Here is a 12163-nt window from a genome sequence, read left to right on the forward strand (position 1 = left end):
GCTTTTACGATGTCACAATGCGTTCCTGGAATCCCTGTCATAAATCGGACCCGATTGTCGCCATAGTAGAAACGGTATAAACTTTGCTTGCCGATGTGTTTTTACTTTTTGTAAGCCACATTTAACAGGGTTTAAGAGGTAAAAAAAATCCACAAAAACACTGGAGAATAACAAAAGCTCCGAACCAAGTGACATTGGAAACCGGACCGGTTTCAAATGTGTTTGGAGTTGTCAGAGGATGTGTCGTGAATCATGTTCTGCGTAGTAAATGGAGATCGTCGTGAATTTCACTGTCCGCCTGTATGGTGATTACAGGACCATGTGGTGCATCGTGAATCAAGTTCTGCGTAGTAAATGTAGATCGTCGTGAATTTCACTGTCCGCCTGTATGGTGATTACAGGACCATGTGGTGCATCGTGAATCAAGTTCTGCGTAGTAAATGTAGATCGTCGTGAATTTCACTGTCCGCCTGTATGGCGATTACAGGACCATGTGGTGTGTCATGTGACAACCCCTCTGCCTCGTTGGGAAGTTTGTCTGCCATAACCAAATCGGCAACACAGGACAATTCCAGCAATCACCACAGAGTGAAACGCGGCACTACTATTTTCAAGCCATAAACTTTATTCACATAAACGGACAATTATTTTAGCAACCAAGGATTTTATAAGACTTGAGAAATCACCTAGAAATCCAGGTCCTTCTTGCAAAAAAGATCCGTTTCTATAACGATTGTCAATATCCACATTTTTTGGCGAATTTCATGAGGAATCGGCATAATTTCGGCAAAAAAATCGGCGACTTTAATCAAACAAAACATTTGGACGAACAGAAATACTGCCGCTGAATCAATGTCTCGCACCATAATTTCCTCTTTCAACATCGCGATTCTCACAATCGATTATGAACAAACTTGTAATAAATTAAGCATCAAGGGGTGGGTGTGGCGGTACAGTGGTTTGCGCACTGCGTTGTGAACCAGGGGACCAGAGTTTGAATCCAAGCTAACATCAGTGGTGACGTGTACACCAATTCTGTTCCGCCCAGCGCGGTGAAATTTACAACAACCCTCATGACCGATATGGGGCTTCCTCTAACAATGGATTTGACAAATCACTACGTTTATTAGTTTGACTTCGTCATTCTGCTTCAATTATTTGGTCTCTGGTCACATTCTCTTCTCTGCAGCACTAAAGATGCCGCCTCGTGCGTCTATCAGTGTTCTCTCTATGGGACTTTTGTTTGCTACTTGAACCGTTAAAACCGATGCATGCGATGCAAACATCGGTGCAAGATAAAGCAGAAAGACATCAAAGTCTGTCTCTGGTGCAAAACACCAAGTGCCTGGAGGAGGTGGAGTTATTTAACACGAAGATATTCTCAGCACCTCAAGGGTAGCGTCATTATCTTGTCAATGCAATTTGAAAAAACTTTCGTTTACAGCACAAGTGTGGGCTGGCCAAAATGCAGAGAGAGCGTGCGAATTTGGAACGCTTTAAAAGGCACGAGGACACAGCGCCAGGCCGGACCGGACCGAGGTCTCTTTGCCTGTTTTTGATTGGGACCGTCATTGCCTTCCGTCACTTGCTCAGGCACATTCTCTTTATCATCATAACCTTCGTCCTTGACGACAAGCGGTGGCTCGGTGTCGTCGGCGTCTTCGAGCATGTTGCACGGCACAGCTGAAATGAGCGGCAGGTCCGGCGAGCAACGGCACCGCAACCTCGCCACGGCCGCCCCGCCGTGGGACTCGTAGAGACGTACCACCAGCACCACCCCGGTCCCGGCCCAGTGGCCGCCTGCGTGGCCAGGCCAACCTTCGGCAAGCTTCAGCGTCTCCACGACCACGGAGGGCGGCTCCACGGTGAAGAAGCCGCGCTGGGAAATCTGTTTGACACGCGGGCCGCCGCTGGGCGCGGCAGGAAGACTCCGGCACGCTTCCTCGTTGAATACCTCGCTAGGCGCGGCGTCAACGGTCAGTGCCGCATCTTGCTTACTCGAGCTTTCCGGAGCAACGGAGGAAGCCACGGAGGAATTCTGGGCGCCACCCGCCGCGCTGCTGGAGGACGTGCGCTGCACTTTCAACGGATGGTTGAAGGCGCTCGCGCAGCGGATAACGCCGGCGTTCTGGAAGCTGCCTTGGTGCGGCATGGCCGCGTACGCGAACGTGTGCTCCCCCATGTCAGCCTCTGGGTCCGGCGCTTTGGGCGACCTCAGCAGCGAGAGCGATAGGACGTTCCCGCGTGCCGAGTGGCCGTACTTGCAGTCGTTGAGCAGAGCGAGGCCGAAGCCGTGCTCGCCGAGGTGAGCCCAGCGGTGGGCCCACACCTCGTAGCGCGGCCAGTCCCACGACGTGTTGCGGTGCGTGGGCCTGCGAACGTGCCCAAACTGGATCTCGTACGTGGCCTCGCCGCCGCTGCTGCGCACCGCCACGGGAAATTCCGTTTTCAGGAAACGGCGGTTTTCGTGCCAAGCGGCGGTGACATCGAACCGAACGAATGGGCTTCCTGCGTCCAGCGAGATGTCCACGGTCGCCCGGCTACGCTCTCCCAGGTGCAGGCACGCACGCACGGCGACGCGGATTCCCGCAGCGTTCGTGAGAACCCGGAGCGGCTCGGAGGTCCGCTCCTGAGGCTTCCGCGTCTCCAGATGGTAGTCCATGACGTCCCACGCATCCCAGTACAGCGGCACGTCGTCGAACATCACCAGCTGGTTCGCCTTTTGGCCCGGGGTCACTGCCTCCCTGCCCGACGGCTTGTGGATGAGCGAAGTCAACCGCCCCGCGCCATCCACCGACACACGGAGCAGATCATTCTCCAGGACCGCGCGGCTGTCAGACTCGTGGTGCAGTATTACAGCGAGAGACTTGGCCGCGCTGGCCAGCAGTGAGGCTTCGCTGTAGACGGAATAGCCGAAGGCCGGAACGGTGACGAGAACCAGACCAGCGGAAGCGTCTTCTTGGCCATCTACGCCATCGGCTTTGTCGCTGCGTCTCTCGTCGCTCTCATGTCCCGTGACGGGGGCGTCGCCCTTCACATACCGACCGTAAACAATCTTAGAATTTGGGACGAATCGGTCTCTTCCGAGGTAGCCGTTCACGCCGCGGCCCGGCAACGCTGCCACCTCCGTTCTTTCCCAGCCGAGCGTGTTGAAGAACGCGATGGGGTCACGCGGGAAGTCTCCGACGCCCGGCTCGCGCTGCACGACAGCCGCCATGGCGTCGCGGGCGATCTGCCCGGCGTCGATCTCCACTCCGCCGTAGATTTCCTCAGCGTCACGTGCTACCTGGCGCGTGCAGCTGCCAGGCAGCACGTCGTGGAATTGGTTCAGCAGGACGCCCTCCCACAGGCGCGTCAGCTGCTGACGGGGATATCCCAACACCATCGCATCGTCGCCCTCATCATCATCATCACCATCGTCGTCGTCATTCGCCTTGCCCTCCGTACCACCACTGGAAGCGTTGGTTCCTGGGAAAGCGTTACCGCCCTCGGAGGCGGTTCCGCTTTTACTTTCATCTCGTATTTCGCCGCAGCCGTCTCCTGCACCGCTTGCTGCGCGCTCAGCCGCGTACACGGGGCTCTGAGCCAGCAGCGCCAGGCAGCACAGCGCCTCGGCGTCCCTGAGCAGCGCCTCGCACCGGCGGTTTCCGCGCTTGACGCGTGCCTGCGTCGTGTACGTGCCGTTGTGCATCTCAAGAAAGAGCTCTCCGCTCCAAGTGCACAAACGACCTAAACCGCCGCTGCCGCCGCCGTCGCCGCCCCGCTCGCCCTCGTCCACCTCCGCCTCCACCGCGTTGAAGAATCGCGCGGGGGTGGAGAAGGTCGCACGGGGCAAGCCGGCGACGCTGCGTACGCGGCGCAGCCGGTCCAGCATGGCCAGCGTGGGGCCTCCGCCGCCGTCGCCGAAGCCGTAGAGCAGGAGGGCGTGCTGCGTGCGACCCTTGTCCCGGTTGTTTGAAGCGCTTTTGAGAATTTCTTCGACGGTCACCTGGGCCGACGCGGTACAAGAGCAGCGGTTAACATGGAAATTCTTATTTGCAGCAGGTTTTTTTTAAATTTTCCGTTCCCCCAATTTAAACCTGATTGCGCCGTCAGGCATCACGTCATGCAATGAAGAAACCATTCGAGTCTCTAGCATCCATTCAGGTCGCTAGCAGAGAACGGCCCTGTGGAAGCAGATATCGGAGAATTGCTTCTGACACCTCTTCAAGTGACCTCTTTTCCACACTAGGGGAAAGCACTTTCTTTTCCACCCGCCATGCTTCAGAGTAACGTTCATTTCATGAAAAACATATCTTAAAATATCAGGGTGTGTATCGGTTTCCTCGATTAATTAAAAAAAATTAATGCCTTACGCTCATGATACCACATGTAATCATACACGACAGAATATTTTATTAATTAATTATGTAAATGATATGCTTTAACACCCTCGGACTAATATAAAAAGCAACAGACAATACAAACAGGCTGGATGATACAAACAAGATAAAACATATGCAACAGACTAATGACACAAAGAGATTGAAAATGCAAACAAGACTATACATGCTGTAAATAATCCAAATGAAATTGACAATGCATATGAGATGCTAACATCAGATTTCGGCTCATGGATCGTACAAAACTGTACCAACAAGATAGAGGTAAAACAAGAACAGAAACAATACAAACCAAGTGGTAAAAATCTGAACGAAGGATTCAATTTGCGAATTGTAGCACAAAAAACGCCAATCGTGGCAATTCATCGAAAACACCGAAAGAGCGACTCGATGCCAGTCCGGTGGCTGCGCTGCCTCGCTTCTCTCCGTGGGTGGCCTCACCTTGCACCCGTACGACTCGGCGGGGGGGAAGTGGGTGAGCACTCGCGTTCCGTCCAGCCCCTCCCAGTGGAACGTCGAGTGGGGGAACGTGTTCACCAGGTTCCAACTCAGCTTCTGGGTCACGAACCGCCGCGCGCCGCACGACGTCATGATCTGTTGGGGATGGGGGGGGCGGTCAAGGAGAGGTGGGGGCAGGGACGTTGGTCGGCTTGCCAACTGCTTTACAACTAAAGTTCCATATTGTCCTTCCCCCCCCGCCCCGCACCTCCGATTAGCACGGTTGGCTCCGTACGGTGCGAAAGAAGTTCGACACACGCACACACGCAGCAGCTGTCCGTATGTTTGTAACGGGGATGCACAACAACTCTTGTGAAGATGATCCGATGTGGATAAAACTTGTGTAAACTTGTGTTGCGATTAGGGAATTAATACAGTGGTGGCCCAAAACTTGACAACGCAAACCAGATGTGTTAGTTTATTGTACCCTCCAGTGCATCCAACGTCATTTGGCTGTTGGATGCACTGGAGGGTATATTACAGGTAGGAACAACAGGTTCCACACTGCCCACCAGGGATTATTTGTCTGTCTGCCTGTCGTGCGTATCCGGAATTCCATCCGCGTAATTGGAGTTTCGGCACAAGGTCGACTGCCGTGCTGTTAAGACTCAATGGCTGCGCGGGGGGCAGGCGCGCAACGCCAAGAGCACCGCGGCCTTCGCCAGCGCGGTGGTGGCCCGGGTCGTGCTCGCCGGTTCGGCGCGCACGCCGGTGGCGATCGCCACGGTGCTTGTGTGCCGCAGCAACCGAACGGCTAAGACTGCGGCGTCTACGCCCTGCTCGGCATCGTGCACCGTGGTGCGCGATCACGACGGCATCGTGGCCGTTCAAGGACCAGGTCAGGTGGATTGGCGCGCGTGGTGCACGTCACAGCACAGGGGTAGCGACCTGCTGCTGCTGCAGCAGCTGCATGAACTTAAAGACCGACATCAGCAATAAATCAAGAATCATTCATCAGATGCAATAGTAACAGCTGCAACCTCCAACACGACTACAGTATCCAACACGGATCGCACGAATGCGCTGTCCAACCAAGTTCCTACCTGCCCACTCCGAAGGAACGTGTTAAGTTCACCTGTGCTACTACCAATCTGGAGTGCTCTCTTCAATTGTGTTTCTCAATTCCTTTGGGACTTCGATCCTTTCGCAACATCACCGACGATTTGCATTTATTGGGCGCCGAAATGCCTCGGCATCTCACAGAGCCTTGCATCACCTCTCATCCCATTCATTCCAATGCCCAATACTTTTTTTTTTTTGCCGAGGGGACCCCCCTGACAAAAGCTGTCCCTGTGTCGCACAAGGTGATGGGCAGCAGTGGCCTGCAAGTGGCCATTCATTTGTCAGTAGGGGGGGGCGAGGTTGCTTCTGATAACGTGATGTGTTGGTAAATTTGAGGACTCTCAAGTGAGACGTCTAAGGGTTAGCACCCTGCACTTGCAATGCAGAGGTCGCCGGTTCAAACTCCCGGTGCCGCAGTTCAAACAATGGGGAAAGTTTCTAAATTCCCCACCACTGTCTCTGTCCGCCCGGCAGTATAGGCGGGAACACCGCAGTTAGTCGATGAACAGGGCACGTGCGATGGAAGTAAAGTGTGAGTACGCGCACCTCTTCCTACATGTCTGATCAACGTGGAATAGCCAAATACCTTCGCGGCGAGATGTGTACTACCTCGCCTGGTATACATACAGTAGGACTATCATGGGTTCCATCCCGACCCTGGCGCCTGTATATTTGGAGTTTGGATGTTCTCCCCATGGTCGCCTGGACTTTTCTCCGGCTCCTCCCGCTTTTTTCCCTCCACATTTATAAACATGCGTTTAAGACTGCTATACATTTCCACGCGATAAGCCACTTCGTTGAGCTCTAATTTGTGGCCGGGTTGCTTCTGAAAAAGAGCGACACAGCTCAGTGGGCCTTACCTGGTGAAATAAACATAATTTAGTTTAGTAATATCATTGTGTGGTAGCAACACACTCCTTCACTACTTCTTGCATATGGCTCTGTGAATCACATCTTAGAGATCTATATCCAAGCTTGAAAGCCACGCAATGACAGACGAGACTGAGTGAATCGCTGCAGCTACTGCTGCCTCCGTTGAATTTGTGAAGTTGGAAGTGGTTTACAATGCGCTTCTGAAAAAGAGCTATATTACGCAGTGGGCCTTGGTAAAATAACAAGTGGAGACCCTACCTCCAGCATCGGCGCGAGCAAGCAATTGCAGGGCCGCGCCTTTAACCTTTGCTGAACCACGCGACGCACCAGTCAGCTCGGGTCACCTGCGGCAGCTGAGCGGAGTATCCGAAGGTGTCGGGCAGCCAGAACTCGTCGCAGCGGGCACCAAACTCGTGCAGGAAAAAGCGCTGGCCCAGCAGGAACTGGCGCACGAGGGACTCGCCCGACGGGAGGTTCCCGTCAAACTCAACCCACGTGCCGCCCACGGGCACGAAGGCCCCGCGCGCCACCGCGGCGCGCACGCGCGGATACAGCGAGCACGAGTAGCGCTGCTTCAGCCAGCTCAGCTGCTGGGCCTGCGGGGAGATGGGAGAGGGGGTGCGGGTAAGAGGACGAGCAGATGAAGGGGTCACAGAGGATGGCGGTTAAGTACAACGTCGCGTATCCGACCGTCGGATATTTCATGATCACACAGGGGGCACCGTGGTGGGCAAGATGTTATCTGCCTTGCCTGGTACACAAGAGGTCGTGGGTTCGATCCCGACCATAACGCCTGTTTTATATTTGGAGTTTGCGTTTCTCTCTCTCTCTCTCCTTGTGGTCACGTGGATTTTTCTCCGGGTCCTCCGGTTTTTCATCTACATTCAGAATGAACATACGTTTAGAGTATTTGGCTGCTATAAATGACCACATGATAAGCCACTTTGTTGAGCTGTCATTTGTGGCGAGGTCACTTCTGAAAAAGAGCTATATAGCTCAGTGGGCCTTACCTGGTAAAGTAAAAAGAGTAAAGTTTTTTATTTATTTACATATCCACCCTAAGCCCCGCAGCCCTGATTGCCTGTTGTGTGCATTGTGGTCACCCATCCGAGCCATATACAGGCTCTGTCCTGCTTAGCTTGTGTGATCTGATGACATCGGGCACAGGTATTAGTCAGGTTTATGTCTTAAGGCTTTTGGGTTAAATTCTGGACTGTACACAACTAACTAATGTCTCTTTTACCATCCTCCTCCTTCCCTTCTTGTCCAAACTGTGACAATGTACTCTGCACAAATAGCCCAATCAAGTAGGTGAACTGAATGCTGACACGAGTCCTCAAAGCAACAAAAAGTACGTAATTCTAAGCCGCTGAAAATACAACAGACTGTGTGCAATTATCGTCACCGGAGGTCAGAAGTTCATTCCCATAGAATATAACCTCATAGTTTCATTAATGTACACAGACCCACTGCTACACACACTTCTGCAGGATAAATAAAGATTCCGATTCTGATTGGGATGCTGCCGCGGTGAAACGTCTAGTCTCCATTCCCTCCACCTCACTCCCACCTCACTCTGGTTCCTTACCTGCGAGCACACGAACGTAAACTCGGGGTCACGATCCATGAGCTGCAGGGCGGTGGCCCAACTGCGCGCGCACTTGCGCACCGTCTCCTCGTAGGGCCAGAGCCATGCCGTGTCGATGTGACAGTGCCCCATGGCGTGCACCACCGTTCCCCGGCAGCCGGCTGCCCACCCCCCGGCGACGGCCGCCCCTCTCTCCTTCCCGTGGCCGCATCCGGGCCACGGCTCGGAGAAAAATGCCCCCGAGATGGCTCGGGCGTGCCGCACCCACTCCCGCGTGTCGCCACTGTCGTCGCCGGCCGGCGCGGCCCCTGCCGGGCCGGGCCGCGGAGCGTCCGCGCAGGCGCTCGCAACGGCGTTGCCGCAGTAGAGGGCGCGGTAGCCAAGCTGCTCGCCGCCACGTCCGTCCGCCTCTCCTGCCAGGCCGCAAGCCACCTCGTAGATCACCTCCAGATCCGTCAGCAGCTCGTACACATCGCGCCGGAACAGCGCCACCGCCGCGCGCTTCAGCGCAAACTTCCGCTCAGGGTCCGGCGGTGCGATCATGGAGCCCCTGCCGGCGCCGAACAGGCCGTTGCACGCCATCTCCACGTAGGCTGTGAAGGACCGCGCCGGTGGCAGGGCTTTTTTCGTGGACGTCGTGAGGTCGATTGGCGCGGAGGTTTTCCCAGTCGCCGGCTCGTTTTCCGCGTCCTTCCTTCTGCCGCTCGCATCCCCGGCCGTGCCGGAGAATCCCACCGCGGCCGACGAAGACGACGATGGGGGGGTCCTGCGTCTCGCCCGCCCAACGACGTAGCTGGTCTTCTCGCCCTCTGTCGTGAGGCCTGCCACGGGCTGCCCGTCTCGGAACAGGAGGCACTCGCCCTCGCACTCCCACAGCAGGTGAACCTCGTCACACTCGTCGTCGTCGTCGTCGTCGCCAGATTTGCACGTCCACTCCTCCGGGACCTCCACGTGTACTTGGAACCAGTGTGTGGACCAGCTGAGGGGGGAAACACGGCCGTGTGTTTGCAACCAATTGTGTGCTGCTCGGACAAGGGGTACACGTAAAAAAAAGCTGTTGGGAGTGTGTACATAAGGACATGGCCATTGTTACAACTGCCACGCCTGGAGATGGAATTGAGCCGGCATATTGGAAGCCTGGTGCGCTAACCATACAGCCGCCGCAGCAGAATCCAATGGAAATCGACCGGGGAGCGTAAATACGATGCAATCATCATTTGAGGATTCCATGGCCTTCGATGTGCACGATGTACAGCGAGTGAGTAGCAGTGGTGAAGAGAGCTTGTGTGTGTGTCTTTGTGTGTGTGTCTTTGTGCGTGTGGGAACGTACGTGGGTCCATAGGAATCCCCGACCTGCGTCCTCTCGTACGTAGCAGACTGGGCGTCCTGGAAGGAAATGCGTCCTCCAGCATGATGCACCGCCAATGCAGATACCGGCCGGGCATCTTCATACAGCCTGTATCACCAGAAGCAAAGATTCCCACCACCCCCCCCATAGCTGTAACAGACTATTGGGGCAGGTGCTGTGAGCGAATACCTATGAAGGAGGCCAACGTGGGTGACCAGCACCATGCCCGGCACCAGGTACTCATTTAACGCTGAGTCGACCCTAGGGGAGGCCTCGGACTGATTCAAATATCTGTAACCCAGTTTGGTATGTGCTGAGCGGGAATCAAACGTCGGGTCGCCGGGTTCGAAGGACGGTGCGCTAACCACTACGCCACCACTCCGCACAGCATCGCAACACAATACAACCCAGTGGTGTAAGCTGTCGGGTGTGCAGGCGGTGAAACTGCACCGGGGCCTACGTTGCTGGATAGGGGCCAGGCATTGGGCTATGCAAAGGAAGGGGAATCTGATCGATTCCCACGCTCCATCTCCACATCCGTAGTCACCTAGTTAATATGCTCATCAGGGGTAAACATGCGGCGGGTGACGGATACGAAGCAAATGTTTAATGTCAATGACAATCCATGACCTGGGTTTGATATCCCGGCCACGGCTAACATGAGTGGCGAGTGACAACGCCCGTGGGAAGGCCTTCATCCAGCAGTGGATTGACAATGGGCCTGTAAATGATAGTATTCTCAAGTTAATCTTCACACTAACTTGCACCCAACGTCGCTGCACTTTAACCGCAGTTAAAATTAACAAACATCCTAAAGGTGGGCAGGGAGGGGGGCAGGTGCTGTTCGGTTTGTGGCAAAGGGCCGATGAATGCACGTGGGGGTGGTGTGGCCAGAACCACGCACGGCCGCCTTTGTCTCCCTCCCCCCCCAGTGCTATAATGTTTTACACACCGCACCAAATTCCTCATTTAACGTCGGGTCGCCGACAGCTGAAGGCCACCAGGACCTCTGTAGTGGACATCACACCGGTATAACCGGAGAGACCCACTGTACCACAGCCCTCTGTCGATCCACTGCTGGATGAAGGCCTGGTGGATGGCAAGGCGAGGCATGTTTGGCCACGCTTCAACACGGTGGCGCGGCACGAGTTGGGTCAGATTTGATGCAGCTCCATCCCCGCTTGATGTCTAAAGCCGCGAGCCCGGAATCGGACTGCGGTTCGGGTGACAACAACAACAGCAGCATCAACATCAATCCTCCTCCATTCGTCACGAAGCTAACGGCCGAGGTTCCCCTTTGGGCGCTCGTGCCAGGCTAGGTGCACGCGAGCGCGTGTACAGTACTATACGTTGAACTTCTTTCGCACGGTACGTCGCCAACCGTGCTAATCGGAGGTGTGCCAGGCTAGGTGCACGTGCAGTGCAGGTGGCGCCCTGCGCACACGCACTTTACCTGCCCCGCAGGTTCACGTCGGTGAAGTAGAGAGGCGACAGCGCCTTCTCTATCCGCTCGAGCGCCGTGCGCTTGTTCTTGATGTGGAAGTCGGCCATGGCAGACGGCAACGTGTGTCTCTCTCTCTCGCGCGCGTGCGGGAGGGGCGGGGCCAGGTAACCAGGAGGCGGGGCCAGAGAATTAGGGGGCGGGGTCCGAACAAAAGGGGCAGGACCCAGAGAAGCGGGGTAAGATAATTAGGTAGGCGTGGTCATATAATTAGGGGGCGGGGTCAGATAATCATAATCTTGGAGGCTTGCCCCCTCTTTTCTCTCCGCCTGAGGAAGACCGCTTGTGTTGCGATCGAAACGTCGTGGGTTTTTTTTGCTTTTATTTTAAATTTTGTATCTTTATCTAATTTTATTATTTTCTATCTACGTGACTGTACTGAAAGACAAAGGATAGCAAGACGACTACAGTATATAAGGGGGCGGGGCTAGAGAACAAGGAGACAGTGGAGGGGCGGGGCCCGATAATTGAGGGAGGGGGAGATGCTCGAGGGGGAGGGGCGGGTTCAAACAAAGAGGGCGGGGTCCGAGAGCCATGGGGCGGAGACAGATTGAGGGGAGGCGGAAACCACGCGCCAAATATGGCAATAAGGAAACGGGTGCAAAGGTCGCTTTGTAAATCCCAATTCAATAATTTGTACCCACACTTTACCCCACGGCGTGCGACTTGCCGGTCGACCAGCCGTGACGTTCCCCACGTTTACTGCTGGGTGGGCAGAGGTGGAGGAGGAATTGAATTTAAGAAACTTGCACGGTTTTAACTTACGTGTCGGGAGATTGAACAAGAACATTAACCCCAATGGGGTGTCCCACCTCCGTGTAGTAACGCACACACACACACGATAACGTTGCACTGCAATACAAATCTTACACTGTGTAAAGAAATAAGAAACTAATCAGACGGAGTAAATG

General features: G+C 54.8%; 1 protein-coding gene across 1 annotated transcript; it reads right to left on the minus strand.

Annotated features, from left to right (window-relative positions):
* Window positions 1-607: 607 nt before the first annotated feature.
* On the minus strand, window positions 608-11395 carry MAN2C1 (mannosidase alpha class 2C member 1). Its single transcript, XM_032968350.2, has 6 exons — window positions 11205-11395; window positions 9734-9859; window positions 8404-9382; window positions 7160-7411; window positions 4824-4976; window positions 608-3988 (listed from the first exon to the last, which is right to left on the minus strand). The coding sequence occupies exons 1-6, from the start codon at window positions 11300-11302 to the stop codon at window positions 1439-1441; spliced, it is 4158 nt and encodes a 1385-aa protein (XP_032824241.1). The 5' UTR covers window positions 11303-11395; the 3' UTR covers window positions 608-1438.
* Between the last annotated feature and the right edge of the window lie 768 nt (window positions 11396-12163).

The sequence above is a fragment of the Petromyzon marinus genome, chromosome 39 (genome assembly GCF_048934315.1).
Source record: "Petromyzon marinus isolate PM22_M1 ecotype Great Lakes invasive population chromosome 39, UKy_Petmar_22M1.pri1.0, whole genome shotgun sequence".
NCBI lineage: Eukaryota > Metazoa > Chordata > Hyperoartia > Petromyzontiformes > Petromyzontidae > Petromyzon > Petromyzon marinus.